This window comes from Castanea sativa, chromosome 1 (assembly GCF_040712315.1).
Source record: "Castanea sativa cultivar Marrone di Chiusa Pesio chromosome 1, ASM4071231v1".
Lineage (NCBI taxonomy): Eukaryota > Viridiplantae > Streptophyta > Magnoliopsida > Fagales > Fagaceae > Castanea > Castanea sativa.
Window position 1 is genome coordinate 91,661,804 of NC_134013.1, and position 16,644 is coordinate 91,678,447.

Sequence of the window (16,644 nt, forward strand, 5' to 3'; positions counted from 1 at the left end):
GCAGTAATATTAAATAAATTTAACCTAAAAATAAAGATGGGAAATAGTATCCACTTGGAGTTCAAAAAAAAGGATAAATACATCAACAACGACATAGGCCTTAGTCCCAAAAAATAGGATAACTAATTGATCATAAATTATAATGGTCTGATACTACTCACTTACCCCTGCAACACAAATGAAATTCATAGTCTTTTAGTAATATTATTGCAACTTACACATAGTGGAGATTGTTCATGCCAGTAAGGTTAGGTATAGGACCAGTCAGCTTATTGTTGGACAAGTACCTGAACAAAGAGCACCAATAGCTCTATTTGTAAAGTGAAATTTCCCGCAAAAGATTATTTAAAAAAAAATCATTATAAGTGCTGTATTTGATATGTCTATCATCTTTACTTATAGCTCGCCAACATTTACAAGATTATTGAGGTTTGAAGGTACGGGCCCACCTAATGAATTCCTATCAAAGCGTCTGTAGCCAAAACAAGATACTCAGTACAATAGCTCGAAAGAGGTTCACAGCTCCAACAATCTTAGACTGATTCACTTTAGCATGTGAATAGAGGGTTGCAAGGGTTGCAGGAATGTGTCACAGTTCCAAGGGTTGCAGGAATGTTGCCAGTGAGAAAATTGCTGCTAAGAAGCCTGTAGTGGGGGTGGGGGTAGAAAATAACTGCTAAATTAACAGTGTTTTGCTATACAATTGAGAATATCAAAGTGAACTTCTTAGCTTCTATATCAAAGACGTTTGAGTTCATATTTGGCACTAGAGGTGGAGACTCTGAAAATGAAAACAATGTTGTGTGTGTAACCAAATAAAAGGGGTTTGTGAAAAATAGAAAAGAGAATCACACAGGAATACAAAGATTTACATGGTTTGCCTTAACTAGCATATCAAGACCAGGTGTATTGCCATCAGAGACTGGTAGAGGTCCATCAAGCTGGTTTTCAGCTAGGTCTAGCCAATAAAGGTTGGAAAGACGACCAATAGAAGTAGGAATACGTCCACGGAAGCTATTATTATTCAGAGATCTGCATTGATAGAGAATGAAAAGTTCCTGAAAATTCAGTGTCCATTGGCTCAAAAATGAAACTGTAATAGATATAGCTTCATACGGGAGATTTACAAGATGCAAAAATAGATCCTTCATCCAAAACAGTGTGCAAAATGGATGATGACTTGAGAGACACAAGTAATTGCAGACATGCATTAAAAATTAAAACAATAGTAGAAAACCAAGTCAAAGCCTTACAGAATAGTTAGCCGCTGTAGATTTCCTATTGTGTCTGGAATAGAGCCAGAGAAACTGCAACCGATCAGGTTTCTGGTGTGCAAGCAAAAAGCAACAGCTTAACAGCAAGGATCTAAAACACAAGTTTAGTATGAGCTAATCCTCTGACAGCAATTGATATTTCCTTACAGGTTTATTAGGTTCATTAAATTCCCAATTGAACTTGGAAGTTGTCCTGTTATGTTCTTGTTGTAAGAGAGATCCCTGTGTGAAAAAAAAAAAAAAAAAACTGATAATTAGGAATGAACTTGCAGATGACTGACTGAAGAAGCAACTAGTGAATACTGCATCATATAATGGAGTAATTGATTTCATCTATTTGTGAAATAAAACCAAAAATAAAATTTCGTAGTCACTATATTTATGATAATAATCCCTTGAAATAGTTGATTTATGGGATGCATGTCTCAAAGATAAAGGGCTCCCAGGCATGAGGTATGAGCTGCCTCAGATGTTGTTGAGCATTGAATCTTTAGACATCTGAGTACTGAAAGCCTATGAAAACAGATGGTAGCCAAGTTTTTCCTCAACACAATAGTTAAATTGGATTACCATAAAAACAGAAGCAGCCAAGTGCAAATAAAAGCAAATAAATGACCTACAAAGTCTGCAACTCAGACAACTGGCTGATCTCACTAGATAGTGTCCCCATCAAATTCATGCTTGTCAATATTCTGGAATAAAGAACAGTCAAATAAATATATATATATATATATATATATATATAAATAAATGGACAGAAATAAAAACCTTAAAAAATCATTATAGGGTGAAATTACAAGGAGGTCACACGCAAATTGTTGCACCTAATCCCTTCCCAATTGTCACAAGGATCAGCACTACCCTTCCAATTTGGTGTGTTCTTCAACTCATCCTGGACAGACAGTAGACCATTAACTGCAGCAAAAATTATAAAGCAGTATTAATAATTGAATCACCAAAAATGGTGGTGGAATAGAAACAATATGAATAGTCAAATAAAACTATACAAGGATTATATGATGATAAGTTACACATGTAATTATGGGAGAAGGAAGTGCCATTTGAGGTGGAGTTCATTAGCAAGCATTATATTTGAATATGTACTAAACTGAGAGGAGGATTAGGACTAGCCTTATTCCATTTTAGGCAAGCAATTTTCAGGACATGGTCGCAATCTACTGTTATTTCAGCAACCCAAAGCACAAAAATAAAGCCCCATCCAAGAGATGATTTTCTTGTTCCATTATATCATGGGGATGTAACTTGAATCAAACTATACAACACTATCAATCTTAACTTATGAGTGCTACTAGATAAATGTGCACTGTGCCTGTAGAAGAGGGAGTGTGTCAATCTATTGTCATATGCAGATAATGGAACAAAGGGTAACTGACGTAGGACAACCACAATAGTATAATAGAGAAGAAAAATGATAGAGTAAACCCTAGGAGTCAGCACCTAAGGGCTGCTTGGAATCAGCACCAAGCAAACTGGAGTCAGCACCAGTGTAAAAGAAAACAAACGTTTTTTTATATTTCTCAAAAGCTGTGTTACAATAATCAAAAAGTGTTTAAATAGCTACATTACAAAACCCTAACAACACAAAACCCTAATTATTAAATGTTCGGGCTTGCTTAATCTCAAGCCCAATAACTAATAGGCTCCATCCATAAGGCCACAGGTTGGGCCGTCTTCTTTTTGTTCTTCCTCTCATACGTGTGTATAATTGGGGGCCTATATCTCGTGTCCGCACCAACTCCCCCCGGGTGAGAGGAACTCAACCCCGTCGAGTGGAAAGCTGAAGAGCTCTGATAGTACTCCAGTAAGTCAGGATCCAGTCGCTGTAGCTCATCTCTAGTAATCCATGTGCAATCGGAATCTGGTCTCCCGCGCCACCGAACTAGGAAACGGTGAACTCCTCCATCCCTGGTAGAAACAATTTGCTCATCTAAAATAGCATCAATAGATTCTTTATGTGCATAAGGCAAATTTAAGGGTAAAGGGGTAGGCATAGGGGCATCAATAGGATTAAGTAAAGGCTCATCAAAAGGAGTATCAGGAATAGCTGTAGGGCTTTTATAAGCAACTAGATCCTCAATATTAAAGGAGGAGCTAATACCATAATCATGAGGGAGGTCAATGACATATGCATTTGGGCCCATTCGTTTCAATACCTTGAACGGACCGGCACTACGAGCTCAATTTCTTAACGGTCCCGAGAGGAAAGCCGTTCGTGTCGGATCCGAATCATGACATAATCTCCTACCGAAACTGCGCATGACGCCGATGAGTATCGGCATGAATTTTATATTGATAATTAATTACCTGAATTTTTTTGTGAAACTCAGTATGCAAATCATGAACATGAAGTGCGAATGCCACAGCAGATTCAGAAATCCTAACATGTGGGGACATGGGCAAAAGATCTAAGGGCTTCTTAGGTGTATATCATGCACAACCTCAAAAGGACTAACGCCTATAGACCTATTATATGCAAGTTGGGCTATAGGAAGAATTGAATCCCAATTCCGATTGGCTTCACCCACTAGACACCGAAGGAGGTTCCCTAGGCTACGATTAACCACCTCAGTTTGACCATCAGTTTGAGGATGAAATGCCGTGGAAAATTTCAATTTGGTGCCTACTAAATGCCACAAGGTTTTCCAAAAATAACTCATGAAGCGAACATCCCTATCTGACACTATGGTTTTGGGGAGACCATAAAGCTTGACAATCTCATCAAAGTAAAGCTTTGCAATTTTAGAAGCGTCAGAAGTCTTAGAACATGGTAGGAAATGAGCCATCTTAGAGAAGCGATCAACAACTACTAGGATAGAATCATGCTTCCTAAAGGTGCGGGGCAAACCTAGCACAAAGTCCATACTCACGTCCTGCCACAGTCGATCTGGCACAGGTAAAGGCGTGTACAGACCAGTGTTTTGCTTGCGATGTTTGGCTAGTTGACATGTACGACACTGACCAACTATCTTAGCAACGCCCCTCTTAAGACCAGGCCAATAGAATTGACGTTCCACTTCCTCAATTGTCTTATCTCGGCCAAAATGACCTGCAAGGCCTCCTGCATGTATCTCCCAAACTAGAAAATCTCTCATTGACGATCGAGGGATACACAACTTGTTGGCTTTGAACAAGTAACCATCTTTAAGGGTATAATCATCCAAGACGGGATGTGAAGCATTACTTAGGCTAGTGTAGAGCTCCCCAAAATCTTGGCATGATTGATAGTCATCCTTAAGTCGTTCAAACCCAGTGACCTTAACACTCATGACTGATAGCAAAGACACTCTTCGACTCAGTGCATCAGCAGCCTTATTCTCAACTCCCGCTCTATGTTTCACCACAAAGTAGTAGCGTTGCAGAAATTCAACCCAACTACCGTGCCTAAAATTTAGCTTCTTTTGGGAATTGAGATAACGCAAAGCTTCATGATCAGAGTAGATAATAAACTTTCGAGACAACAAGTAATGACGCCAATGCCAAAGAGCTCGTACAATGGCATAAAATTCTTTGTCATACGTGGAGTACTTCTGCTTAGCATCATTCAACTTCTCACTGAAATAGGCAATTGGGTGACGCTCTTGACTAAGTACTCCCCCTATGCCAATACCTGAGGCATCACATTCCACTTCAAAAGGCTTGGTGAAATCAGGGAGACGCATGACAGGTGCCACAGTCATCTTCTGTTTCACCTCCTTGAAGGCCTTAGTAGCAGCCTTTGTCCAAGTAAACTCCCCATGTTTCAAGCAAAGTCGGTGATGGGAGACATAATGGTACTAAATCCTTTGATGAATCGGCGATAAAAGGAAGCGAGCCCATGAAAGCTTCGAACCTCATGTATAGTTTTGGGCTCGGACCAATCCATAATTGCTTGAACTTTCCGGGGTCGGCGAAACTCCTTCGATGACACTATGAAACCTAGGAAGACAACTTTATCCGTAAAGAAAGAGCACTACTTGAGCTTACCATATAAACCCTCCTACCTAAGGGTTGTGCAAACAGGAGTTAGGTGGTCTAAGTGTAGCTCCCTAGACTTACTATAAATGAGGATATCATCAAAGTACACAACCGGGAATTTTCCCATAAAAGGCTTGAGCACTTGAGTCATCACTCTCATAAAGGTACTAGGAGCATTGGACAATCCAAAAGGCATAACCATCCACTCATATAAACCATCTTTCGTCTTGAAGGCAGTTTTCCACTCATCACCAGGACGAACCCTAATTTGATGATAGCCACTTTTCAAGTCTATCTTGGAGAAGATCGTTGCTCCAGCCATCATATCCAACATGTCATCCAACCGAGGGATAGGAAAACGATACTTCACAGTGATCTTGTTGATGGCACGACTATCAACACACATCCTCCAAGTCCCATCTTTCTTTGGAGTTAAGAGTGCAGGGACTGCATAAGGGCTCATGCTCTCACGAACAAAACCCTTTCTAAGTAGTTCTTCTACTTGTCTTTGCAACTCGGCATGTTCTGCAGGGCTCATCCTATAATGGGGCAAGTTAGGTAGGGTCGCTCCGGGCACAAAATCTATGGCGTGTTGGATATCACGCATGGGCAGTAATTGGTCGGGGATTTCCTCAGGGAAAACATCCTTAAATTCCTGGAACACGGACCTCACTTCTTCAGGTTGCTCCTCACAGGTCTCTCCATGAAGTTCCCTAGCAACCAAGACAAACATAATGGATTCCTGAACTACTACCCTCTCAAATGCCTTTGGGCTTATGATGTTCAGACCTTTCGCCTTCGGTACTTCTGGCTTCTTGCTCATGTCGATTGGCTTGGGTTTCAAAGGATTAAGCACAATCTTCTTGCCTCCAAACATAAATGAGCAAGAATTGGATCGCCCATGAAGGGTGACATCCAAATCATAAAGCCAAGGTCTACCTAAGATAATATGCCCTACATCCATGGGAATTACGTCACACCATATTTCTGCCTTGTAGGTGAGGAATTGAAGTGGGACAACACATCTTTCTTTTATGGCTATGGAGGAAGTATTCACCCAAGAAACTTTATATGGGTTAGGGTGTGGGATCAATTTCAAGCCTAGGCGGGAAACAACGTTAGAGGACACCGCGTTAATGCAACTCCCACTATCTATAATAACCTTGCACGTTTTGTCTCCACACTTAGTGTAAGTCTGGAAGATGGCACTTCTTCGCCAATCATCGGTTTCCCTTTGTTACGTCAAAGCACACCTTACCACATTCACTCTAGGGACACCAAAAACAGCCTGGGAATCATCAACCTGAGGGGAGATGGCTCTAATGCACGTGAGGTAGCTGGGATCATCTTCCCATTCGGCCTCAACATCTTGGACTTCTTCAGCATTTGGGTCATACACTAGCTCTTCAACACTTTCTACCTTTTCATCATCCTCTTGAATGACAAGGGTCCTAGAGGGACATCTAGCTGCGACATGTCCAATCCCATTGTATTTGAAGCATTGGAGGCGAGAGCCTAATCTTGAGGGCTCATTGATCACACCTTTTCCCTTGTCCTCTTTTTGTATCGGGATGTTATTGGGGTTGACCTTAGGGGGTAAGGCAAGTTTAGGTTTGCTACCAAAAGGGTGAGGGTTGGGAGGAATGCTTTGAAGCTCAGAACGTCGCCAAAAGATAGATTTGGATGCTAACTCACAATTCCTAGCAAGGTCATAGGCTTCTCTTAAGGTGGTGACTCCTCGGGTGATAATCTCGCCTAGTAGGTTAGCATTTAAACCTTTCTTGAACCTATTGAGTGTGACAACTTCTTCCTCAACTATTCGAATTCGCCTCTGGAATTCCTTGAATTTCTCTATGTATTCGGTCACGTAGCGAGTGCCTTGCCTTAGGCGATCCCATTCCTCGGAGGAGCTCCTATAAGTTGGAGGAAGATAATTCCTCGAGAGGGCGTCCTTCATCTCCATCCAATCAATAATGGGGGGCTCACGTCGTCGCCTAAGGGTTTCCTCAAGGTCCTCCCAGAAAAGATCAGCTCTCCCAATTAACTTCATTCTAGCATACCTTACCTTCCTATTCTCAGCCCAATGGTAATAGTCAAAGAATTTCTCCATTTGACGTAACCAATCAGTGAAAACCCATGGGTCTAGGCAGCCATCAAAGGTGGGTGCTTCTATCCTTTCCTTAGACATCTTATCATCATAATCCCTAGGACCATAGTGATTATAGTGATCATGTTCAAAGTGTGGAGCCCTATTAAAGTGACCATTGTTATTTTGCCCATGCATGTTATCTCCTTCATGGTTAGTGGTCTCTCTTTGAGATGTTTCAATTCGCTCTACCCTATCCAGCAAATCACGAACACTCTTAGCTAGGTCTCATATGGTTTGCTCTAAAGAGGGCCTAGATTCGGACGTGGATTAATGTTCAGGGTTTGACATGACGCGACCACTACGTAGATGCATGCAACACAATATTTATGAATGCAGTTGAGATTCCCAAAAATTCAAGTAATCAATTCTCAATGTAAAATTAAAGGTCAAGCAAAGTGCATGTAGAGACTAGATCGATGAATCAAAGGAAGGAATTGCAGACAAATAGTGACAGTGTTCACAGTATTATGAGATAGCCCAAATAAACATCAAATTCCAAGAAGCTCCACAAAAAGAATAAGATATTTCAAAGAAATTGGTTTTTTTTTTTTTTTTTTTGGAATTTTAGAGTGGGTACTAAAAGAGGACACAAACAGTAAAATGATTAATCTGAGCACAAATTGGATAGGATAATGGAGTATGGTGGGATATGCACATAAAAAAACATAAAGATAATATTTTTTAATGAGATAAAATTGAATCCACCAAAAATATAGAGTCAGAATTGTACCCTAGTCAGTGGCTCCACGTATTGCATTAGGCAGCCATGACTCTTCAAGTAGTGAATTGACTTGGACTGAGGAACCTGTGAAAAAAATTAAAGCCCAATACAAGCAATGGGCTGTCACAGCAACAGTGTCTTTTTTTTTTTTTGAAATACAATAAATTTTTTTTTTTTTTGGGTGAAATACAGTAAAAGACTACAGCTTAAAACAAAATCTGCTAACCCAACTCCCAAAACATAACATTGAACTAAAGAAGCTATTAGAAACAAAAGAAACTAAAAGAGAAAGAAAGAAACGGTGGAGTCATCGGCTGGAGCGTCGACAGAGGCAGCAGCTGGAGTCGCCGGAGTCATCGGGGGAGCTGGAAGCTGTTCGTCTCGGCCTTGGCATCGGCGGTGGTCGAAGTCCTCAACAGCGGTGACGGTTGGGCTTCGCGGCGGTTGGTGAAGCGCTAGGTTTCGCGGCGGCTGGCGGCTAGTGACGGTTGGGCTTCGCGGCGGTTGGTGGCTGTGGTGGCTGGGTCCATGGGTCTCTACTTCTTCTTTTCTCCTTTTTTTTTTTGTGGGCTGTGGGTTCTGAGATTAGAGGCGGGCGCGGATGGTGGTCACCGGCTTGGGAGGTGCCGCTGGCTTCTCTGTTGGTTTGGGGGTGAGAAACTCATGTGGGGCTTGGGGGAATACACGGATTGCAGGGACTGGCTTGGGCCTGTTTAAAATCTCATGAGGCAAAAACTTGAAAGGTACTGTCATTGTTGGCTTACTCCTTTGTTTTTGATGGCTTTGCGTGGTTGTCTACGGTTGTGTTGAATGGACCGAAAACCTGGCTCTGATACCAAAACTGACGTAGGACAACCACAATAGTATAATAGAGAAGAAAAATGATAGAGTAAACCCTAGGAGTCAGCACCTAAGGGCTGCTTGGAATCAGCACCAAGCAAACTAGAGTCGGCACCAGTGTAAAAGAAAACAAACGTTTTTTTATATTTCTCAAAAGCTGTGTTACAATAATTAAAAAGTGTTTGAATAGCTACAACACAAAACCCTAATTATTAAATGTTCGGGCTTGCTTAATCTCAAGCCCAATAACTAATAGGCTCCATCCATAAGGCCACAGGTTGGGCCGTCTTCTTTTTGTTCTTCCTCCCATATGTGTGTATAATTGGGGGCCTATATCTCGTGTCCGCACCAGTAACTCTCCAAGGCACTGATTCACAACCTTCACACCGGAGATCATTGATAATCACCTAACAAAAACAGTAACCCTCTGTGTGCTGTGGAGGAATTGCATATCGCGCATGAACCACATGTTGTAAACATGTTAACCCTTTATTGTGCTAAAATCAAGGGATCCTCATAGGTAAACTATTGCATGTGTGTGTGTGTGTATACACACAGTTTGTATAGCACCTCATTGTACAGAAATTGCAAAAGATAGACAGAGGCTGAGTACCAAGCCCTTGCCAGTACAATTTAGAACAATTTTGTTCTTTCTCCATCTGCTTACTACAACAAGAACAAATGAAAATTCATCCCCCAGGTGGGTCAAATTATTGTCCGAAGGTCACCAAACTGAATGTATTTTTCAGTTTTGTTGAGAATGATTAAATTATTAAGTAGAAGAAATTTCAAGAATAAAAAATCCAATTTATAGTCTTTGCCATGTTTCTGTCTCATCAATTCATTCACATATGATAACAAGGAAAAAATGATTAACAAAGAAAGAAAAAGGAGAAAGCAATTGAAGTGAACTTACAGTCGTCGTTGGCTGTGAGTGGTATAACCATATATTGCATTAAAAGCAGCAGCAGCAGCAGAGTTCCTGTTCTTCCACCCATTGGCTTCAAAGTTCAAAGTCACTGAATTGAATAAGAAATGATAATAAATTATGTAAATCCATTTGAGGTAAGATTGATACTAAAAAAAGACAGTTGCAGAAGTAGTGATTACACCTAAATTGGTTAGTTCTTCTGAGCTTTCTTTCTCTCTCCACTCGGTAAGAGCTTACTCTCTCCCTTGGGGGCCTCTCTAAGGGTTTTTCTCTTGGTCTACTCCATTTTAAAATTGGTTGTAGGCCATTTTTTCGTTTAGCAATGTATGGATTGCAAAGTAGTGAGTAGTTTGGAAAAGTTGAAGCTTACTAAAGAAGAAGAGGAAGATATTGTCATTGCTAATAGTAGTAGCTCTGAGATTTTTGAAGAATGCTCTCTAAGTTTATTTGGGCGTCTTCTTTCAGATCGTCATCAAAACTTGAGAGCTTTGAAGAACACTTTGAAGGCAGCATGGAAGATGGGTTCTGACTTGAGGATTGTGGAGGTGGGAATTAATGTTATACAATTTAAGTTCAATTGAAGTTACCAGTTAGAGTGGGTAGAAAAAAATGGTCCTTGGAATTTTGAAAACAATCTACTCCTCTGTCGGTGGAGGAAAGGTTTAACATCTAAAAATATATGTTTCTCCCATTCTCCTTTCTGGGTACAGATTTGGGGTTTACCATTTGAGAATATAGCTGAAGAAATTGGAAAGAATATTGGTAGCAAGATTGGGAGGGTATTAGAAGTGGATAAACAAGCTAGTCAAGCCAAATTTTTAAGGATAAGAGTGGAGGTTCCGATTGATAAACCTCTCCGTAGAGGGGGGGTATGTTAAGAATGAAGAGGGTGGAAGATATTCAGTTGATTTTAGATATGAGAGACTCCCTGTTTTTTGTTACATATGTGGAGTTCTTGGGCATAATGAGAAGCATTGCCTTTTAAAACCAATGGAGCAATACGCTGAGAGGCAATATGGTGAATGGTTAAAGGCAGGAGGGGTTTTTTAAAATGGAGGTGAAAAGGAAAAGGTGAAAGAGAAACCAGTGGCTGAAAAAGGGAGTTCGTCATCGTTGATGGAGGGTGGCGGAGCTGGTGAAGAGGTTGGTGCTGTAAGGGAGAGCTTGCCATCTATGGTGGTCAGCGACGGAGCCGGTGAATAATCCGGTATTGAGATGATGATGGATGCAGCTCCTATGGGAATAGTGAGGGATCTTGTCATGTCAAATCAGAGGGGGCAGGAAGAGCAAATCAGTAGGGGTAACAGTGGAGCATAAATTTCGAAAGTAGGGCTGGATCAGATGGCACGTGAGGAGCAAGTTTGTTTCAGAACCGGCTTGGTCAAGAATGAAGTGGAAGGAAATCAGGTAGTTCAAATTGAAGTGGATAGTAGTGTTGGGCCGGTTATTAGTGAGTTTAAAGGGTCAAGCCCAATAAAGCAAAAACAGACCGAGAACTTAAGTGAGGAAGGGAATATGTATCAGCAAGACCCAATCTGAATGGTTAAAAATGCAGCAAAGGGCAGAATTAAAAAGATAGCAAGGGAGAAACGTGTGGCCCAAGGTGCTGAGAAGGATGAACAAGCCCAGGAGGTAAGTAAAAAAAGAAAAGGTTCTGAGGAACTGTTTTTTATTTCTGATAGTAGTACCCATAAAACTTTTTGTGGAGGGAAAGATGAAGATGGTGAAAATTTAATTTCTGAAACGGCGGTCAGTTCGATGAATGCGCTAGATTGGAACTGCCGGGGGCTTGGGCAACCCCGATCAGTTCGAGTGTTGTGCGAGCTTATGCAACGTTGGAAGCCCAAAATTGTCCTCCTGCTGGAGACAAAGTTGAAGAAGAAGAGGATGGAAAAAGTGAAGTTTAAAACAGGTCTGTTAAATGGCTGAATTGTTCCTAGTGTTGGGAGAAGTGGGGGTTTAACTATGTTATGGAGTCGAGAAATAAAAGTGGAAGTTCAAGGCTATTCAAGGAATTTTATTGATGCAGTTGTGACTGACTCGGAATCGGAATTTAAATGGCGTATCACTGGTTTCTACGGGAACTCTGAAACCCATCGTAGGAAAGAAACATGGAATCTTTTGAAAAGCCTTAGTCAAAAGTATCAACTCCCCTAGTTATGTTTTGGTGATTTTAATGAAATTGTGTCAGTTCAGGAGAAATTGGGGTGGGGGGGGGGGGAGGGGGCTCTAAGGGCACAAAGGTAGATGGATGGTTTTAGAGAAGCAATACACCATTGTAAGCTCAAGGATCTTGGTTATTGTGGTCCTGATTTTACATGGTGTAATATGCAAGAGGGTGATCGCAGAACTTATCTTAGATTGGATCGAGCCTTGGCCACCCCTGATTGGATTGAGTATTATAAGGATGTTAAAGTTCATCACTTGGTAGAGTCCACGTTTGACCACTATGCTCCGCTGATAGCCAATGCTACTAGTCAAAAGTTTTCAAATGGGCGAAGATTTCAATTTGAAGCTATGTGGACCAAAAGGGAGGAATGCAAAGATATTATCAAAGAAGTCTAGGATGGAAACCAAGGGTTAAATTCTCCAATTGGAATAGCAATTAGGTTGAATTGTTGTGCTAAAAATCTCTCTAGATGGAACAAAATGGTTTTTGGGCAAATTCCAAAACAGATTAAGAAGAAAAGGGAGTCCCTTAGTTCGCTGGTTCTCAGAGATAAGGATGGCAGCCTAGGCAGTGAAATCAATATGCTAAGGAAAGAGATTGATGATTTATTGGATAGTGAAGAAATTATGTGGCATCAGAGATCAAGGGTGCAACGGTTAGGCCTTGGGGATTGGAATACAAAATACTTCCACTCTAGGGCCTCAGATAGGAAAAAGATAAATGCCATCAATAGTATTATGGATGATAATGGAAATTGGCATGAGTCTATGGAAGGTATTGCAGAGGTGGTTGTGTCATATTTTAAAAACCTGTGTACCACATCCTATCCATCTCGTATTTCGGATGTCCTTGATTCAATCCCCACTAAAGTCACGGCTGCTATGAATTAGTTCCTTATCCAAGAGTTCACAAAGGAGGAAATTGAGGCTGTGCTAAAACAGATGCACCCAACAAAAGCCCTAGGCCTTGATGGTATGTCTGCTGTTTTCTTTCAAAAATATTGGGGTATTGTTGGTAATGATGTTATATGCATGGTCTTAAATGTTCTAAACTCAAATATGTCTATGGATGAAATTAATAAAACAAACATCACTCTGGTGCCTAAAATAAAAAACCCCCACAAAAATATCTGATTTTAGACCTATAAGTCTATGTAATGTTGTTTATAAACTCATATCAAAAGTGTTAACCAATCGTCTCAAAACTATCCTTCCCTAAATTATTTCAGAAAATCAAAGTGCGTTTCTTTCCGGGAGATTAATTACAGATAATGTTCTTGTTGTTTTTGAACTTATGCATTATTTAGAACATAAGAAGAAGGGTAAGGATGGTTTTGTGGCAATAAAATTAGATATGAGCAAAGCTTTTGATAGGGTGGAATGGGGTTTTATTAAACAAGTGATGGTAAAGATGGGATTCCATGAAAAATGGATTAACTTGATCATGCATTGCATCTCTACAGTTTCTTATTCTATCCTCATTAATGGTGCTGCTTATGGTAGTATAACTCCTACTAGGGGTCTCCGTCAAGGAGACCCAATTTCACCATATATCTTTTTATCATGTGCAGATGGCTTTTCCTCCCTTATTAAGAATGCCGCCAGGAACTAAAGAATTAGTGGAATTTTAATATGTAAAGGAAGTTCCAAGATTACACACCTGTTTTTTGCAAACGACAGTCTGCTGTTTTGTAAAGCAAACAGACAAGAGTGCCAGAACCTTATTAAGATTCTCTAGCTGTATGAAGCTACCTTAGGCCAGAAAATTAATGCGGATAAATCTTCAGTGTTCTTCAGTGCTAATACCCCTGATGATAGAAGAAGTGAAATGTTGAATATGTTGGGCACAATGCAAGATACCCGGCATAAAAAATACCTTGGCCTACCTTCAATCATCGACAAGTCTAAAGTGGAAATATTTGCAGAAATTAAAGAAAGAGTAAGGAAAAAACTATCGGGGCGGAAGGAGAAGATGCTATCGGTGGGTGGCCGAGAGACTCTTATTAAAGCTATCGCTCAAGTAATTCCAACATATACTATGAGCTGTTTCCAAATCCCCAGAAGTCTTTGTGATGAGATTGAAGGTATGATGAGACAATTTTGGTGGGGTCAAAGGGGTCAAGAATCAAAAATGGCTTGGGTTGGTTAGAAGAGTATAAGCAAGTCAAAGCTGAATGGAGGAATGGGTTTTAGAAATTTGCAGGCTTTCAACCTTGCTATGCTAGCTAAGCAAGGTTGGAGGTTAATTTCGAATCCTAACTCTTTGGCGCCCCAAATATATAAAGCGAGATATTATCCGCATGGTGACATTTTTAGAGCAAAACTTGGATCACGGCCTTCCTATGCTTGGAGAAGTATTTTTAACGGGTTGGAAGTTGTGAAGAGAGGAACCCGGTGGCGAGTTGGCAATGGGAAGAGGATACATATTTGGGAGGATAAGTGGCTGCCTACCCCAACTACGTATAAAGTGATATCTCCACCAAAACCCATGGAGGATTTTCCCATAGTCTCGGCATTGATTGACAAAGATACGAGGAGGTTGAAAGGTGATGTAGTGAGGTCTTTATTTTTGCCTTTTGAGGCAAGAACTATTCTGAACATACCTATTAGTTACAACCTCCCCGAAGATCAAGTCATATGGGTTGGTAATAAAAAGGGAGAATTCACTGTGAAAAGCGCCTATTATATAGCGGTTGGGGTTTTAGATACAAAGGAGGTAGGTGAGAGCTCTTCGGGTAATCCTAGGTGTCCTCTTTGGAAGAAGTTATGGCACCTAAACATCCCTTCAAAAATGCAAATCTTTGCTTGGAAAATGTGTATGAATGCTCTTCCTACCTTTGAGAACTTGTGAAGAACAGGAGTGAATTTGTGTGAAATATACCTGGCTTGTGGGAAGGAGTCAGAATCAATTTTCCATGCTCTTGTTAGGTGTGATTTGGCTAAGAGAGTGTGGAGATGTTGGGAGGATGGTCCTGTTAACTTATTGAATATAAACATGGATGTGACAGACATTGCAATGTTAATTTATGAGGTTGGAACGTCTCGAGATTTGGAGATTTTCTTTGGTGTTGCTTGGGCAATCTGGTATAACAGGAACAAAATTGTGCATGAGTATTCAAGTCAGCTACCGGAGCTTATTTGGAGTTCTGCTAGGAGTTATATTCTAGAATTCAAGACTGCCTCGAAAACTTGCTCTCAACAATTGAATCTGACAGAAGAGAAATGGATTGTGCCTCCTCCAGGGGTTTTCAAGATTAATGTTGATGGTGCGACGTCTGAAAATGACAGAAATTCAAGTGTGAGAGCTGTTATAAGAGATGCTGCTGGCTCTGTTCTCGCTGCTTCTTGTAAATATTTTCAGGGACAATATTCGGTGGAGGAGGTTGAAGTGCTAGCTGTGGAGTGTGGTCTAATTCTAGCTAGGGAGCAGAAACTTTCTCAAATTATTTTGGAATCTGATGCTTTAACTACTGTCAATAGAATCATAGCAGCTGATACTAATGGCTGTCTTGGTCACTTGTATCAAGGTATTCAGTGCTTGCTTTCTTCTTTTAATTGCTGGAAAATTAAACATGTGAAACGAGACTACAACAAGGCAGCTCATGAATTGACAATGTATGCAAGGCAGAGGGAAATGTCTCAGGTCTGGAAGGGAGTTTGTCCTCCCATGATAGTGCACGTTGTCCAGGCTGATTGTGGTTAGGTTGTACTGGTTTCATTTTATTTCCTTTGCTTGTTGTACTCCCTTTTCAGTATGCTTATGATATTCCAGTTGGTTGATGTTTCAAAAAAAAAAGTAGTGATTACAATAATTCCGACACAACTACCACTGTCCACTGACTGACTAAAGTACTTAAATATATAAATTAATCATAAATGATAACCCCTTGAGACCACAGGTTGCCTGCAACTTATCTAATAACGTGACCTTGACCTTGACCTTGACCTTGACCTTCCATTTAATAAAAAATTAATATTATCTAATAACGTGAATAGGAGGGAAGTTAAAAATTAAATGACAAATTTCCATTTCCACCTTTAGCTTTAGGCTTTAGCCTCTCCTCTTCTCTTGAGCTTTTTCCGTTTTTAATCAATTAATTAATGACTGGAACTGCATGGGGTTTGTCTTTCGTTCATTTCAATGATATATTCATAAGTTTATTGTCATTCGTATCCAATTGCGCGTTGTCTTCTACTTACTTCCTTTAAATTGAGTCCACTATGACTGCCCTTAGGTTACGGTTACCACACAATATTCAACTCTGAATTAATCAATGCTTTCTTTTATTGCTCCATTCTCTCTCTGCCAATTGTAATTGTTTGGGACCTTGTGTCTCCATCCAATACCTAACTTTTCTAATTCCATAAAAAAGGTAGGCCCATTGAAACTTTTTAAAAGTCGTCTCACGCCCAAAAAGTTTGTCCCAAATCACAATAGAGCTATTGTCCTGGACCCACTCTATGCTTATTGAAGATATTATTCATGTGTTTTACTCACATGATTTTTTAGATAACAAAATTTAGCTCCATTAGGTGAAGTTTGACAATTTTATCATTAAATTATATATTCTTCTTATATTCTACA

General features: G+C 40.2%; 2 protein-coding genes across 6 annotated transcripts; one reads left to right on the forward strand and one right to left on the reverse strand.

Annotated features, from left to right (window-relative positions):
• Positions 1 to 351: 351 nt before the first annotated feature.
• Positions 352 to 10,667, reverse strand: LOC142643058 (leucine-rich repeat receptor protein kinase HPCA1-like). Of its 5 annotated transcripts, none has more exons than XM_075817620.1 (8): positions 10,072 to 10,665; positions 9,876 to 9,978; positions 2,072 to 2,189; positions 1,895 to 1,966; positions 1,422 to 1,496; positions 1,254 to 1,325; positions 873 to 1,032; positions 352 to 645 (listed from the first exon to the last, which is right to left on the reverse strand). In XM_075817620.1, exons 2-8 carry the CDS (start codon positions 9,955 to 9,957, stop codon positions 637 to 639), a joined length of 588 nt encoding a protein of 195 aa, XP_075673735.1. In that variant the 5' UTR covers positions 9,958 to 9,978; positions 10,072 to 10,665; the 3' UTR covers positions 352 to 636. The 5 variants fall into 5 exon arrangements, with proteins under 5 accessions (XP_075673735.1, XP_075673726.1, XP_075673742.1 ...); XM_075817611.1 differs by having other exon boundaries at positions 352 to 781; XM_075817627.1 differs by having other exon boundaries at positions 352 to 1,032; positions 2,099 to 2,189; positions 10,072 to 10,667.
• A 1,470-nt stretch (positions 10,668 to 12,137) lies between these two features.
• On the forward strand, positions 12,138 to 12,455 carry LOC142637278 (uncharacterized). The gene has a single exon (XM_075811555.1). It carries the CDS (start codon positions 12,138 to 12,140, stop codon positions 12,453 to 12,455), a length of 318 nt encoding a protein of 105 aa, XP_075667670.1.
• The last annotated feature ends 4,189 nt before the right edge of the window (positions 12,456 to 16,644 follow it).